At 38.1% G+C, this 18183-nt stretch overlaps 1 protein-coding gene across 1 annotated transcript in view; it reads right to left on the minus strand.

The window, feature by feature from the left end:
• Positions 1-1044: 1044 nt before the first annotated feature.
• LOC121854320 (kinectin-like) overlaps positions 1045-18183 on the minus strand; it is a 113937-nt gene continuing 96798 nt past the window's right edge. The window contains exons 3-9 of the mRNA XM_042348917.1: positions 9839-10036; positions 7671-8603; positions 7162-7350; positions 6660-6884; positions 6025-6246; positions 5531-5694; positions 1045-4033 (exon numbers count right to left, since the gene is read on the minus strand). Of these exons, the coding sequence (XP_042204851.1) occupies positions 3904-4033; positions 5531-5694; positions 6025-6246; positions 6660-6884; positions 7162-7350; positions 7671-8603; positions 9839-10036 (2061 nt within the window). The 3' untranslated portion in view covers positions 1045-3903. The remainder of the gene's footprint in view (positions 4034-5530; positions 5695-6024; positions 6247-6659; positions 6885-7161; positions 7351-7670; positions 8604-9838; positions 10037-18183) is intronic.

Genomic DNA, 18183 nt, shown 5'->3' on the forward strand with positions numbered 1-18183 from the left:
CAGCTGCCAGTCATCTTGTGCAACTATGTTAATATAACTGATTACCAAAAATGCTGTTAATAACAATGTTGGCATTTGTCCGACAATATTAATTTGGGTAATTATTGGACTCAGGACAGAGAGCTTTCAAAGAACTGTCTAATATCGTGTCTAAAAAAACTGACTTCTCTACAACAAGTAGATGCTTATTGAAGAGAAGATAAGCAAAATTCTCCCTATCAATATGGTCCTCTCACATTCCCAGGCTGTGTCCTTTTAACATACTGTACTGTACTTCCATTCTCATGTAAATAATTCTATTCGCCTTACTTGGTTACATTTTTGGTCAACATTTCCTAAGAACCACACCATCTAAGTAAATTGCCTTTGAAGTGTTAGCAATACCCTTCATGATTATTTAGTATGTCTGCTTTTTCTAGAATATGAAATTCTGAACAATGCTTTGAACCCATGACTCGTCCTTGCAATCTTTGTTGTAGTATTGAACATTTGCTCTTTCATTCAGTCACCTACCATACCTTACATATGATTATGGCCACCCTCCACTATACTGGTAAAAAAAAGTAATGTATAGAAAAAATTACATGATACACCCTAAAATTCCCTATCATCCCTATTAAAAAAATTATTTATAAAAATACTTGCAGAAAGTACAGTATTATCCATGCAAAACAATTTAAAGAATTTTAATCTATTTTCTCAACCACTATACACTTGTTTTTACATGAACAGCTCACTCTTTATTCTACACCATTACCTGCAACTATTGGATTACTTTGCAGCACCTACATACAACACTGATGCCTAATTTCATGTTACTTCCAATAGTCTCTCCTCGACTTACGACAGCCATGGTCGTATAAAATATTTTTCACATTACGTATTTTCGAGTCCCAACGTTAGTGATCGGGTTGTGTACGGACAAAATTTTCGTTTGTAATTCCCTTTAAAATGACTGGAAAGCGTAAAAGTGAGAGTTCTCATGGTGCCGAGATGAAAAAAGAGAGACCCATTTTAGAATTTCTATATATTATTTTTGCCTTTTCGACTTACGACCAATTCGACTTACAACGTGGTCGTCGGGACGGAACCCCGTCGTAAGTCGAGGCGAGACTGTATTTTTTAATTATATTTTAATTGGTAATCAGACCCTCCCATATGTATTGCTTACATTCAATGACCACACTATAAATTTGATTTTAAACAACTTAACCGATTTGCTAATTACCCGGTAAGTCCAGGGGTGTACTGTAATTTTAACAATGGTGCTGTTTTAATAAAGTTGCTGCAAATGTGCCAAAATCATGATCATTTTCATCAGAAGTGTAATTATGATAATTATCCTATTGCAGGACAATGTCCAAGGTTGGTCTATGTAAGTATTATGTTCACAAACATGAATATACACTACAGAGACAAGTTTTCACATTTTACTAGCTCCACTTTCCCTGCAAACCTCCACAAAGATGATGGAGGGAGGAAGCAGAAACTAGCAACATACAGTCATAAGCTGCAATAGTATTTGACACTTCAAAGACAGGAAATGTGCAGCAACTTAAGTGTAGTTAGCATGCATAACCTTAAAAAAAATAATAATAAATACCGAGTGAATTTTCTAAGTTCCCACATAAACAATGCTGTATATGAAATAATGAGAATGAGTGCCACGTCAGTAATGCTGCAAGTAAATGCAAATTTGATATTGCATTCCATTTTTAAAATCCTCTAGCAACTAATTTTTATAACAAGGAATATAACGAAAAAATATATATAAATAAATGAAATAGGTTGTAAAAAAATTGGGTGGTTTCATGTCTCTACATGATTAATTATCAACCTATACTGTAATGGGAAACCTGACAACTCTAAATCTTCTGGTAAGTGACCCTATCTAAAGTCTCACTTAGAACATACCTCCAAAGATGCCTTAAAAGCAACTTTCAAAAAAACAAAACCAAGAAATTAATGTGCTTACAAAATCTGTGTTGTCAGAGACCCACAAATATCCAGATGCAAAATGCACTCTAGCCAAACAATTCTAGAACATCTGTTATGAAGGATTCCGAGTTCCTGATGCATGATTTTTAGTCAAAGCAAAAAGTAGCAAAACTTTGTTTATCCAACTGAAAACGGATATTTTCTTGAGGGTGGCTGAGGAAATATTAAGGTGGACTTCCTGACTAAGGAAAGGAGCAAAAACACCCATGGGCGACAATTCTGTGACCTTATGATTAATGTAATTTTTATAAAGAAGTGTCCCATCAGAATGATTTAGTCACTACTCCCCAGGTCACACACATACACACAGGTAAATCATGTCTAGTCAATATGGTAAAGCAGGCATGTGCATGTAGTGCAAGATCACTGGAACAAAATGGTTTCATGTGGTGAAACAAATATTATGTGACATTGGCTGGTTATTGGCCAGAGATCCCTTACATCATTTCAAAGAAAGATGACTACTTCAATAAGCCCTAAATAGTGTACAGTAATTGTAATATACCTGCAGTTTCTTACCATGTTGCTTTTATTCTCACTGTCACAATGTTCAATAGTGAAATCATTATGGGCCTCTGGCTTTTTTAACTCGAGTCTTGAACGTTCAGTGGGATACATGGAAACTTTAAACCAAGGTTCCTGAATGCACTAACTTTTGCCTAAAGATTGTTCCGATTCTTACTTGTTCATGCGAGACTAAAATTACCCCTATTTTGGATATTTTAACAAGCATTTCTATACAAATACTAAAAGTACATTTGTAGATTTATTTTGAATCTGGCAGTGGAAAAAGTAATTTTGAAATGTATAATACAGTATCTATCATATCCACAGTTCTTGAGGGCAGTGTCCAGCAGTATCAGATTTTACGAGTAGTGTTAACAATTCTTTGAAGCAGTGTCCAGCACGAGTGATTAAAGGCAGTTTCTATCTTATCAATTCTTTAGGGAAATGTCCAAAAAATACAGTTTTGAGGACAACATTTAATTATCAACAATTCCTTGAGTAGTGTCCACATCATTACCAGTTAAAGGCAGAGTTCAATATCAATAATTCTTCAGGCTAATATCTGGTATCAACAGTTCTTAAGGGATGTGCAAGAGTTCTTTGAAAACTGTAAAGCTTCACAGCACAGACTGAATAACAAAGATTATAATTCTTGTAAAAGTTTCTTTGAAATGAAGAGAAAAATCATATATTACCTGTATACAATAATCAAAGAAACTTAAAATTTCAAGCCTTAGGAGTTCATAATTGGCATTACAAAGTAATTAAATTTTAACTTGCTAAATACTTTTATAATATACAGTACCGTGTTATTAGAATTGGTAGCTTCATTACATGTTTTAAATATATTTTGATTATGAAATTAAGTACTTGTATAAGAGGGAATTTTCAAGAGTACAGTATATTTTACCAATAGTATAACGATCCAGTTGTTTGAATAAAGATAAATTGCACATTCACTGAAATTATTCTTGCATTACTAATACACACACTGTGCAGGATAACTTGGCAAGTGATTTGAATTTTAAAATCAAATTTCTGAATATTTTTATATAGTTTTGTCACAGTTTCATGCATTTGCTATTCTCTTTGCTAATTATTGAATGGTGTTGATATAAATGAATTGAAATTTTCAAACAAAAGAAAAGCAGAAATTCAAGTGAGGAAAAGAAAAAAAATCCACCTCATTATCACTAAAAATACTGTACAGTGGTAATGATAAGCAGTTAAATTATTTTATCTGAGAACTACACTACAAAACAAGCTACTATGAGCCTTAAACTACATATCCGTAAGCCAAATTTTCCTATTCAAATAATTTGGAAAATTATCATAACTCAACACAAAGCTAAGACTCATCACAGCTAATTTTGCAATGTATCAGATGTGAGGTAGACACTAGAGGTATGGCTCGGTCCAGTATCTGTATCCTGCACCAGAGCTTGGTGTTTCCTCTAAAGTTGACAGCGTGGTAAAGGCGGCTCGCAACTTGTTACGATGTTTGATGTCTCGTGGCTTTAGTACAGACCTGGGGAATAAAGCGTTGTTATTATTAGATAAAGTCTCCTTGGAATTTTTTTTTGACTAATGTTGTTGTATCCTGATGAGATTTTTTGACTAATTGGAATCTTTCTTCTTGAATTAACAACAAATAATAATTAAAGATTTAATAGCATGGCATACCAATTGAAGCAGGTTGCAAGGAGTGTCCTGGACCTCATATGCTGTACTGTCATTTATGGCTTACAAAGTTTTGCAAGACCTGCATGACACATCACTCCAGATCCTGCCATTGCCTATAAGGTGTGCAGTGCATGACAGCAAGGAATCTACTGTAATGGAGTGTATAGCGGCAAGCAGAGAATACACTGTACAGTAGCTTACCCACACAGTAGAATCTTTAAAGATTCACACAAATTCAATGTTTGTTGGCAAAAACAGTGGGATAAACCAGGTCAGGGCTACAACTAAACAGCTCATTCACATAAATTAACTCTTAACAACGTGAGGGAGAAAAAAAAATACAAATTAAGTTTCCACCCTATAGTCAGAGAGTCAACACCTTACAACTAATATTCTAAGAACAAGTTTGAAGGAAAAAGCGCTTTCCTTACTCTTTTCTGATCTCTGCTCGATCTTTTATGCAGTCACTTTGGTAATACAGTAGTTGTACAGTACTAATATTTGATTACACAATATTAGACTGTGCATGTTTGGTACATGACTTGCCAGTTTGTATTGTTGCTCAATACTGTACAAGCTTTAAAATTATGGTTTCCTTCAATCAGAATACTATCATCATATCTGAGGGTTGGCAACCACAGTCCTCCACTCTAAACATTCTCAGGCTGTTTTTATTAATCCTCCAAGGATTTGTATCTCTTTGGGGACCCGGTTTTTAATTTCATTCACCCATTCCAGTCTTTGCCTTCCCCTGGCCCTCCTACTCTCAACTTTGCCTATTAATACTTGTTATTATCTGTCCATCCCTAATTATATGACCAAAGTACAGTACTGTATCTCATTTTTCTTTTTCTGTACATTTCAAGTATTTCTCTATTAGTTTTTGCCTATAAACACCACATTTCAAAGGCCTCCAATCTCATTCTGGGGTCTCCTGAAGGTGTCAACGCTTCTAAAACATGGTTCAAAGATAAATAGTATTCTCTTATCTGACATTTCACAAAGGAAACAAAGGGAATTGGATGAAGTAGACACAGATCAAAGGGGCTTGAGCAAATTAACTCTGAGAATCCCACCCAAAGATGCCTAAGATAAGTACTAAATTCATGACTGGGTAGGTAGGCTGCAATACATTAACCTTTTCAGCAATAGTGTCCATTAGAATGTTACTTGCTGAGAAATGTGCACACCTTGTGGGTAATGGCAGGCTCTTACAACTGTGGTATTTAGCAGTAGTATGTGCGTCTTGCTCAACCTAAATGAGATTATTGAAAATTCTAAGTAGTTCTCCTAAATTGTTACACATATGCAAGCACACACATTTTTTTTCTAACAAACTCACCGATGATTGGAGAACATGCGAGTTGGAGTTAAAATAGATTTCTGACTAAGTCCAGTTGCCTCTAAAAACTTCTCATATTGTCCATTGGCCATCAAGGCAGCACTGGCAGATGCACTGTTGACACTGAGGTCAAGTTTACCTTCTTCATTCATCTTACTATCCAACTGCAAGAGAGAATTTACTTTTATTTTAGAGAAATGCATTACTTGTACATTTCTGTATACCGGGTATGTAAAGTATTGTGGATATCCGAGTACGACACATGTAGAAATCTCTACTTTAAATCTAGATAAATCTGAACTGTCTGTATTCAATGAAAAAACATGAAAACCGTTTTTACACAATTTTTTTTTTATATAAAACTTAAATTTATTAGAGACATAACAATATGACAAAGAAAATAACTCCTGAAATATACACCCAAAAATAAGCATAACAGTATACAGTACTTTTAATTTAATATTTGAAATAATTTATGAAGTTACCATTTGTACCTTTGTTTCTGCTCCATCCCCACACCGTCGCTGCTCCGAGACAGGCAAGTTCTCTTTCCCCCGTCCCCCATCTTCATCCTCCTGATCTTCCTCTAGTTCCAGGGAATCAAGTGTAAACTCTTCAAAATTTTCTGTCATGTGATCGCCATCTGACTCCATGATAAGGTTGATGTTATGTCGTGACCGGGGTACATTCATAGCTGCCCTTAAACTCTCTGACAACTGCAAGGAAGAGATTAGCACAAAGGTTTGCATTTACAGTATTGTACTTTATATTCAGTCATCTTATGCCTTTATACTGTAGTTTCATATTGTGCAGTAATGTACATGTAAACTATACTTGCAAATGCTACAGTAATTAATGCCTATTATAAATCTTTCCCAATACAGTACTGGGTAGTATCTACATTGTTTGATATACACCCCTGTATAAACAAACTATTAGCAACTCTACTGAACTAACGAACTCATATCCAGAACTGTATTGTACTATATACACAAGGCCAGAAGTAGAATTACTTTAACTTCAGCCTGTAAAAAACTAAATTGTTAAGAGGGTTTTGAAAGACCTAGGTATATAAGTCCGTGAATAAAATGAGAATGCTGTGTTCAAACATGACAGATTTTTTACTTACCAAGTGATCATCAGTGGCAGATGTGTTGAGAGTATCAAGGTCAGTTTCTAGCACCTTTTTTCCTTCTTTGCAACTACTGCTTTTTGATAGTAGTTTTGGCTTATCTTTCTCTACATATTCAGTAACAGGCTCCTCTTCTCTCTCTTCACTCTCCAATTCCTTAACTAGCAAGCCAGATGCAAACTCCACATTTGAGTAGATATGTTGATCTTCTGGGATATCAACCTATAGTGAATACAAAACATGCTTTAGTGATTGAAGAATACCAAAAATTATTTTAATATGACGTGACTGTCAATCTGAATAACAATGTAGTAGCTTAAATATCCACAATGACAACTTATACCTCATTCAAGATCACACGAAAAAATGTTAATCTATAGTTGCTCCTTGTAGTCGGAAACAAAACTTGTTTAATAGGATCAGTACAGCATTCAAAATGTTGAAAAATCACAAATAGACCATTAAGACTTCCAGTAAGCATCTAAGATATATAACTTACCCAGTTACCAGCATCAGCATTTTCCTTCACTGCTCTCAAAATGACATAGTTATCTTCTTCTTCCTCTTCTTCTTTACCCTCCTCTTGTTTTGCAAGTTTGGAGGGGCTGTCATTACTTCCCTGAGTCAAGACACGAACATTTTCATATTCATGATCACTGATGGCATCGCTGTTATACCCGCTTGTTACCTGAAAATTATAATTAGATGAAAGTTCCCTGACTGACTGATTGACTGACAATGAAAGGCTCTCCTTATTTAAATATTTTCTAATAAAATTTCTGTACTGTTAATGGTTTACTACTTAAATTAGCATACAAACAGGTTCAGTAATACAGTAAATGTAATACTGTACTGTACAGTAGTATATCACTTATTCAAGTACAGTGCATTTACAAAATACCATTCTCTGTGGTGAATGTAAATAATTGAACATTTGCATTATATATATATACACACACACTTTACAGTATTTAAATCTCAACAAAACGGGCTGCTATCAACACTTACCTCATATTCGTCCATGATATATGACTTTGTGTTACAATCTTCTTGCCTTAGTGACTCAGGAGAGGAGTCACTGGAGCCAGTATTAACATAAAGAGCCATGTTTTGGGAGTTAAGACCTTCTTCAAATTGCCTTGCCAGGCGTATAACTCTTGGAGTTGCTGGTTTAAGAGTGGCTTCTGGGGATGAGGGTTCACTACTACCAGAACCACCCGTTGTCGTGGCATCAGATTCTTCTTCCAGAAGACGGCTGATAGTAGATACTATTGTGCACTGCTTTCCACCATAACTTCTAACCAAGTGTTGACCTTTCTGATTACTCTGGTGACCTCGCACCACACGACTGGCAACCCGAGGTTTTTCAGCAATGGGTGGTTTGTGAAACACTCGGTCTGTTGTAGCTCTGACTGAGGCCACATTTGGATTCACAGTTTCGGTAGGATGACTACTACTGCTTCGGACACTCATGTGATGAAGAGCTTGTTGAGGTTTCAAAAAACTTGAGTCATTACTGCAATTAATTAGTTCAGAGACACTAGTAGCCACACGTATCATGCCCGAGGAAGATTTACGACTGGGTGGGGAACAAGACAGAGACTGGCTACGGCCTTTACTACTTGATAATGTACTCTCTTCTGATGATTCCACACGGCTAATTTTCAATCTTGGTTCTAAGTGATCCATATCTCTGGATTCCATGCATACTTCATTAAATTTTTTCAACTTATTTATCAACCGTCTATTATCCCTTCTCAAGCGGTCAATCTCCTGTCTCTGAGCAGAAATAACATGGTCACGTTGAGCTAGCTGCCCAACAATCCCCTTCTGCTCCCGCCGTAGATGTGCTTCAAGTAACAATAACTGACTTATCACAGCCTGCAGCTGGGCATCTTTCTGTCGTTTTAATCTTGTAATGACTCTTTTATTGTCCCGGACCTTCAAAGAAATAAAATATATTTAAATGAAAATGAAAATATAAAAATAATTACAATATACAGTACACTGTAGACAATATTTATAATAGCCTAATTATCAAAGACAGTTTATTTTATATTACAGAAGACATTCACATATACAGTATAGTACTACTTTGAAAAAAAAGGTCAACATTATGTAAACTCAATCTGATACTCTAGAACTCAATCAACAAGGGGGTTAAAGTTTGAAAGAAAAAAAAAAGATACCCGTAGGTGTATTAACACAAAATTCAAACAAGTGCAGAAAGCCCTTTGGCCAGTTTGATAGTAACATATAGCCTGATCTTTGACCTTTCAAAAAGCACATACAGTATCTGTGAGACGACAATGAGCCTTATTCATTTCGAAACTGATCCCTTCAAATTTGTAAGATTCCCTGTACTTATATTTTTTTTGGTATCAAGAATATTTCTTGCAAGTGAAACCTTGACCCCTAACCCCATGACTCCCAAAATTCATTTATTTCAGTGGTAAAGACGATGCCTTCCTGGTTTCAAATTGTTTCATCCAATAATTAATGTAAGATTATTAAACTTATGATGCCAAGTTTTTGTGAAGTTTCAGGTTGCACGCTCAGACAGACCACAACATTCCTTGGTCAGGGACATGCCAAGGAAAAAAAGAAAGGAATTCATGACAGCATATAACCATCCCTGAGATATAATGGGAGTATACATTTAAATTTTACTTTATTCCAGGCTTGTGGGATGGCAAGGTCGGGCCAAAAAAAAAAACGGTTATGGTTGGATAGCCCAGTCCAAACAACTTCAAACAAGTTATATTTTCTGAAAACACTCGTCTAGAGTCTCGTGGGATAAAACCAGCAACTGCAGAAACTATTTTTGAAAATGTTTCCACGCAGGATTCGATTCCTGACTTGTGAGGTATTGTTTGCATACTGAAGTCAGCATATAATGGACTTGGACTGTTGATTGACATTATATATATATATATATATATATATATATATATATATATATATATATATATATATATATATATATATATATATATATATATATATATATATATATATATATATATATATATATATATTTTTTTTTTTTTTTTTTTTTTTTTATACAGCATAAGGGTACAGTAATCTTAAACAAAAAGCACATGACATAACTGGTGAACCCTCAAACTCTCGGCCGCGTCTAGCCCCTGGAGGTGTAACAACGGGGATGAACGTACCTTGTTTTGGTACACAGCCAGCAGGTGTGCCATCCTGCTGTAAGTGAGCTGCTCCACTCCTGCCTCCCGCTGCTCATCCTCCTGGCTGCTGTTTCTCGTTAAAGACTTGCTATTCTCCATGGCTGTTCCTGTTGCTGCTACGGTTTCTGTTGCAACCTGATATCGCTCATGCTCTGGCTCTTCCCCCGGCATCGTCATCTGCAGAGGAAAAGAGTGTTGATTTCCACAAGTATGCTCAAATATATTACACGAGAAATGAATACAAGCCACACACACGGCAGTGCTAGATTCCTGTGATAACATCTGGACACTCATTTATACTCCAAAATACAATTAATGATACATAATGCTATTACTCACTGAACAATATTTCACCGATAATGTTTATTTTTCTACTAGATATATTGACAATAACATATTAGCGATAACGTTTGGATACTGCCAACTCAATACCTGTACTTTAAAAGCAAAGAACATTTCAGTATGTCACTACCAAAAATATGTAAGGAATAATTATTTGTTAGGGACTATTACTTCAAAGGTCATTTTGTCTTAAAAACACATTTGAAGATAACTCCCCCACCCCCCGTCGCGGATGTATTATTAGCCATTTGTGTGGAACCGTCTTGGCATCTAAGCATCACCCATCGGCGAGATGAACATACAAACTTATGATAATAGACTGACAACTTTCGCTTGCACGCAGATGCTACATCCACAATCCGATTGGTCAGAGCCAGGAGGTAAAATAACAAACGCAAACTTAAGGCAAAAAGAAAGAACACCAACTCTTGTGAAAACGGATTACTAATCTTTGTTTTGTTATAGTTTACAGCAGAAAGTAACACACATGATAAGGGTATATAAGAGTGTCGACCAGGTAGAACAACAATCAAACAACTGGTGGTGGCGGCAGGGACAAGCCTCGCCCAATAATTTACTGCACGTCTGGAGGTTTTCCCTGCAGCACGGGAGCCACCCAAACCTTATTTAGGAAAAGCAGCCCTCGCCCTCATCCACGATTGCTAGTTATATGAGAGTGCAACTGTTACATCAAATATTTTACTACAACAACAATAATAACATAGTAGTGTCAACAAGTTTGTTTTTTAACTACAAAACAAATGTATCCCCATCTCATCCTTATTTCATAAATAAATGAAAGATTCAACTTCTGCTACACAAGATAATTCTTCTGTAAATGAAGTAATGAATGTATAAAAGCTTTTGGTGAGCGCATGATTATGATGAATGCAGGTTAAGTTTTATGCTATTCTCCATTCACAGGACAAAATGTAAGAAAGTTGCTGTCACAAAATGATACCCTTATTTGCGCTGGAGAGGGAAAGTCTTAAAAAGCAATTTTCTTCAACCTCCCGCCGGCACACACACGCACTGGGGAACAGACTGGTTTAAGTTTTCTAAGTTTCCACCTGTTGGTTAATATTTGTAAAATAAAAACAATCTTCAGCATAAAATCAAGCCAAGACTATTCTGGTCTACTTTGTGGAAATGTAAAACACACGAGTTAAGCATTAAATTAATGGGCAAAATTTATTAATAAGCCACAACCCAAATTCCTGTGACCTAACAACCTAAGTAAATTGTATAATTACTTGAGTGTCAATATACACTATACAGTATAGCGCAGGAAATACTTTTATCAATAAGTCCTACCGTTATTGAGTTTGTATTTAACGAAAATCGAAATACAGACCAAAGTTTCCCAATGGAATACATTTGAAAATGGTAACCACAGATGAATACACGAGCTAACACCAAGCTTTGATCAACGTCTTCGTCTTCCAAAATAATACTCTCATTCAGCGTACACCATAGCTTATACCGTAGTTTTAACTTTTGATAACAACATAAATATACTTCCTCGTGTTTTCCAGAATTTACTTAACGTATATAGGAGGGGGATGGTACGATTAATCATTGACCTTCACATTCCTGAAGAAGGCTATGGCGCGCGCGTCGTGCCAGCCGCGAGGTGGCTTGTTTGTTGTCATGACGTCAGCTGGCCGGTCACCGTACCACCACCCGACCAGCTCGTTACACTCATTACACATTTAATGAACATCAAAAACACCAGAACACTACTAAAGGAGGTACATAAATGTCATGGAAACTTGTATTTCGCCGTCATCATCAGCAACAAAAAAAAAAAACGGACATCCTGACTAAAAATAAAAATACACTGACATTCTAGGAAAAAAAACGATTAATAAAACCATGAAATAACATCACGAAGCCCAAACATAACTGTATCAATAGATAAGAATTAGACAGTGAGAAACTTCTAGTTCTCTAACGACTTAAGGTGTTTCTTAACGTTCTCTATCTTCTGTATGTGAACAATGTTAGCGAAGTATATGATGCATTAAACAGCCAATATAACCAAACAGATAACATTTTAACGGAATTTGGATAAGAAAGGAGTGAGCACAGGAACTCTGATACGAGAACATACACCGACGATGTAAAAGGTAATGAAACAGTGGATAACAATATTAATGACAAACTTTACAATAAAATAACAATGACCATACTATTACTACTACTACTACTAATAATAACTACAATAGTAACAGTAAACGATGCTTATTTTCTGAAAGCTGGGCACAAACCGGTATACCACGAATATTGAAGTATCAGAGCACAGGAAGATTAACTCACCCTAACTTGTTTTAGATAATCAAACACCCTAACACTATCTGGAAGAGGGGGGGGGGGTAGGTTAGATTAGCGCTCGGGTGGTTAATCTTAAGGTGAAATAAGGTGGGGCTAATCATGTGATCCTTTTACACAACGTGAAAGCAGGAGAGCGTCGAGAGGGAACTAGCCTAGTCTTGAGTCGCCTTTAAGTTCTGGACAACCTTGGTAGGAGGAGAGAAAGAAAAGTGAGGATGATGATGCAGTGGAAGAGGAGATAAAATATGGATGAGAAGGAGAAAAGGATTAATAAGTGTATTAAAGTGAAAACTCAAAGCCAGGAGAGGACGCAACACTAAGATTTTTTTTCTCTACAAGTAAAGCAAATAATGTCTGCGGCACACTTGAGGTATTGCACAGAAACAAAGACCACTTAAGTGCCACCCCCCCCCCCCAAATAAAAGGTGAAAGTGGGCAACATTTACAGTAATTAATACAACACTTATCATGACTAGGCTGTAGTGTATCGAGTTGAACAAGATGATGATGTCCTGAAAGTGAAACAATGGAAGAGTTCCTAAATTAGTCACCAGGGGAAAGAAACCAGTAAATCCACCGCAGCAGACTGGAGGTAGACAGTGCACGTGTGGCTCGTCTTTGAGGTACACTACTGTAGTTGACGTATTGTTTAATAATGTTGTCCAAAAATAGTAACTTCTCACAGATAGTTACAATTAATTACTTTAATTTATGAATCCTCTACAGTAAAGGCGTATAAACTACTGATACACATTAAATCACTGATGTTTTTATGCTGAGGCGGTACCAGTTTGTATCCATTATTTATCAGGTGCCTTCCAGAGCTCAGCCATTTCGATACTGTTGTTACTCACGTTGTATCTACAGTAGTCTGACTAAGAATCACGTGAAGATTAGACACCCCAGTTTATTTCACCAGATGGTTAAACACCCGAGACGCTACCCGGGAGGAGGGTTGGCGAGAATAGTGGCGGTAAGGTGTTTAATCATCCGGTGAAATTAGCTTGGGTGCCAAATCACCACGAGTTACTTTGCTATATAAACTGTTTAAATTTCAAAATCACGGCATCAGATCACTGTCACAACACTAGGTCACACGCCCTCCCCTCACTGTCACAACACTAGGTCACACGCCCTCCCCTCACTGTCACAACACTAGGTCACACGCCCTCCCCTCACTGTCACTACACTAGGTCACACGCCCCCCCCCTCCACACTGCCACAACACTAGATCACACGCCCTCACTGTCACAACACTAGGTCACACGCCTCCCCTCACTGTCACAACACTGCACACGCCTCCCCTCACTGTGTCACTACACCAGGTCACACGCCCTCCCCTCAATGCCACAACACTAGGTCACGCCCCCTCACTGTCACTACTCCCCCCTCACTGTCACAACACTAGGTCACACCCAGTCACAGTACTAGGACCTCCGACGTCGTGAACGAGTATGGGTTGCGGTTTCTCACGACCCCCCAGGTGAGTGATGGCAGCTGACCCCACCCTCGCTCTCTCCTCGCATCATGTGGCACTTGTTGCATTCTTTGTAAATACCGATCCCCTCCCACCCGCCCTTCACCACCCCCTCCTCTCCCTTCCTTCACCGCTGCTCCCGGAAGTGCACTTAACACACACCCGAGCACACACGCAAAAACAAACAAAAACACACACATAGAAAGACAATCAAGCGCTGAAAACAAACACACACATGTGGTGGGCCCCCAACCAGGAAGGAAGGCAGTGTGACCCTCTGGGTACCCCGGCGGGTGTCACTTGGTTCCTGGGTTCTTGCTACAGTTCTTCAGGACATCCCGGCACCTAGCACAAGGTCACCCCCCAAACACGGCGACAGTTCACCACACAGGAAGTTACCATTCTCAAAATTTTATCCGTGAAGGAGGAACTGAAGTATTTTTTCTGCCTTTTTACTGAACTTCATAATGCAAGGGTAACATTCGTTTTTCCAACCCTTTCATTGTTTTATTTTTTCATCTAAATCCTACGTCAATCAAGTGGCAAGCAAACATTAAGAAAAAAACTGCTTTAACCGAGTGACGATGACGCTTACAGGACGAACAGCAGGTGGCCGCCAGTGTGTTGACAAGACCTGTGGTAGCCTCGTGCCTCGTCCTCTAGAAACAACGCCTTTGTCATGCTTAATGCTGAACTCGATTATTGATACACATGACGTAGATAGTAAACAAGTTCTCATGAAAGTATTCTGATTGCTAAAAAAAATCAGAAAACTATAAAAGGATTGAAGTTTGAACACCTCCTTTTGATAAAATATAATTGTAACTTTGGAACCTCATTTGTTCAGGTTTGAAGGGGAAAGGATCTCGTGAAGATTTGGCACTCCAGCTTATTCAATCTAATGTAATGAATGAACACCCTAATGTTAAATGGGGTTGCTTTGGGTTGTGTTAGGTTAGCATTAAGGTGTTTAACCATTTGGTGAAATGAACTGGGGTTCTTATCTTTAGGAAATCCAGAGACTGTCCTTTCACCTGAGGGGGTAGATCCTCCTCCGCTCCCCCCGGTGGAAACAATTATACCATATTCAATTTTCATTTCCAAGGATACTATGACATTATTTACATTCTATTTTAATATCGAAATACGGAAGTCAGGATTGAATACTTTTGTGGAAGATTTTAATGGCCATATCAAACGCGAAGCCTGTAATTAACAAGTTCTTATTCAAACGTTTTGTAAAACAGATGACAATCAGGTCAAGGTGTGACGTCAGCAGATAGTTTATTCTACAAATCGGGCGCAAACTATGGGAATATTCTGACTGATTCTTACCCCACAAATCATTCTTGGATAAAATAAAAGAACCAGCATAGAAATCATCCTTATTTCGAAATTCATGGAAAGGGAAATTAAGAATTAAAGCCGAGTCAACATTCACGACTAGAGATTCTAATAATAAGAATATACCCGGATTCTCTAAGGGTTCGTTCATTACTTACACCCTAAATTGATGCGACACAAACCCGACAGTCCACCACGGAGTCGCAAATGCACTCAGATAAGTTCTCATTATCCCTAGTTAGAAGATAATAATTAAACAAAGAAGCTTACAGAATCAGAAAGGTTGATCACTAGTTGGGGTGAATACCAAGGAGGACACTTACCAACCCTGGATATGGACCCAACACCACTCACCCCGTCACCTTCGACTGTCGTGGTGAATCAGACAAGTAACCAGGTGAGGTGATCTTAGTATCACTTCCCTCTAGGCACTACATAGAATTTCTCTCTATAAATAATCTTATTTTCCCTTGGGTAACAATTTATAATTTACTTACACAACTGTTGTAGATATCACAAAAATGACTTCATGTTACGGCTACACCACAACACATCCGTTAATGATGAAACAACCACAACACTTCAAAAGATTTCGGGAACTAAAAGGCCTATCTCACTTAAGTCCCCCTGCTGGCCTGTGAATGCAACTGGAGTATGATAAGTTCCTGTGACCTGACTGGCAGCGAGCATCCAGCACAGTCCCTTAATAACTCCAATGCCAAACGCATAATGCATCATGCAGTATTGTACACTTTCATATTTGACCTATACTCACCAACACATTATCATTTCTTCCTTACGTGGTACCCGAAATATATGACAAATATTCATATAATTATTAAGCGAAACTCGTGAGATTTTTCGTACACACACACACACACACACACACACACACACACACAAAGACCGTAAACAGTACCTGCACGGCGGAGTGGTAAAGGTAATAAATAGTTTGGCCTTTTATTACAAATACCCGGAAGAACAACGGTCGTGAGAATTGTTAGTTTTTATTATTACAGTCTGTATCCTCTGGAATTCAATGTATTTATGGTGAAGAATGCGGGAAGCCAGTACCGTGTGATGGTGGAGTGCTTGTCAAGGTGGGCGCCCGCGGGAAAAGTTATTGTTGCCACTAAGGTGAAAAGCGAGACGGTAAACATAAGGTGTGGCAACTGTGGGAACCGCCGTGGCCCTCTCCAGGCTAGTGGGTCACACGCACACATGTACTGACACGTCTACACACGCATACTTGTACTGACACACACAATGTACTGACACATCTACACACGAGCACACACACATGTACTGACATCTACACATACTGTACATACACGTACTAACACATATACACATACATACATGTACCGACACGTCTACACACACAACATGAAACACCTAGAAAAAGTGCAAAAGAGGGCATGCAAGATTATTCTCTCCCCCTCCTTACTCCACATATCAAGAAGCGCTCAACACACTGACACTCGGCTCTCTCTGGCCACCACCACGACCTCATCTGCAAATTAGGTGAGAAGCTTCTGCACCATCCTCGATACCAGCTCCTACTACCACCCGAGATCCCTCGTCCACGAATTGCTATTCGACACCACAACCGCATCCAGCCCATACGAGCACGTACTGATCGCTAGAACAGCCCAGTCCCAAGCATTGCAAAAAATTATCAACAACTCGTAACCAACCAGTGTGTTCACTCCCAGTTAATCTTACCCTTTTGCACTGTCACTATGTTGAAATGCCCTGTAGAATAACCTCCCCACCTAGTTATTATATATCATATTTGTATCACTTGTATATTATTTGTCAATCAAGAGACCCATTCCCAAATTATGTAACCGTATATTTTCAGCCTTCCGGCTGCCGTGCTCTTTCAATAAACAGAAGAGATAACTCGTAGAGAGAAAGGGTATGAATTATTTACAGACTTATCGTAATCGAACCAAGACCAACTGTAATAACAAATGTCCAAGGCAGTGTTCCCACGCCCTCAGACCAGCCACACGACCTTTACAACAAAGTGCATTAGTGTACACTGAATTAATCACCTGCTGCGTAAGAATTCTCAGGTCATTAATCAGCATCAACACACACTCATTGGCCTTCACACACCATAATAATTCCTAACCATTAACATTACTGTCAGTCTGTCAGAGAATTATTCATTTCCGACACAAAGAAAATCGGATCACATGAAAATTAATTACTGTATCTCAGTTAATTCCACTTTACCTGATCATAAAGCACCCTAACGCTACCTGGGGGGATTAGGTTAGGTTATCATAAGGATATTTTTTAATCATCAGGTGAAATAGACTAGAGTGCCTAATCTTCACGCCATCCATAGAATCAACATTAACATCAATAATCTTCCCCACATATAAACGAAAACTACAGTTGTAAAGATCAATATGGAAAACAAAATATTAACGGATATTGACGTCGGAGTGAATGATTTCTGACCCGTGTAGGCTATATCATCTACAGTAAGAGTGGGGGGTCGAACAGGCTGATGCGTTGTATAGGTCTACAGGGTGTAAATTCCAAAAGTCTGATTGAACCAATGACAATGATAATATGAAGTGGGAGGAGGAATTGGAGGAGACGCCATCCTTTCCTCTCCCTCCCTCCAGCTAGCCAAAGGTAGGCACGAAAATAAACAAACTCTGGGTGGTCATTCACTCCACCTGAGCTGTCATCACCTCGCCTACATCCATACTGGAGGAGTTGAGATGTACCAAGAACCGAGTAAACACACACACACCTCTTCCAGCCTGCAACAATCCCCTCCCCTCCCAACACACAAATTGCAACA

This window comes from Homarus americanus, unplaced genomic scaffold, assembly GCF_018991925.1.
Source record: "Homarus americanus isolate GMGI-L3 unplaced genomic scaffold, GMGI_Hamer_2.0 scaffold54443, whole genome shotgun sequence".
Taxonomy (NCBI): Eukaryota; Metazoa; Arthropoda; class Malacostraca; order Decapoda; family Nephropidae; genus Homarus; species Homarus americanus.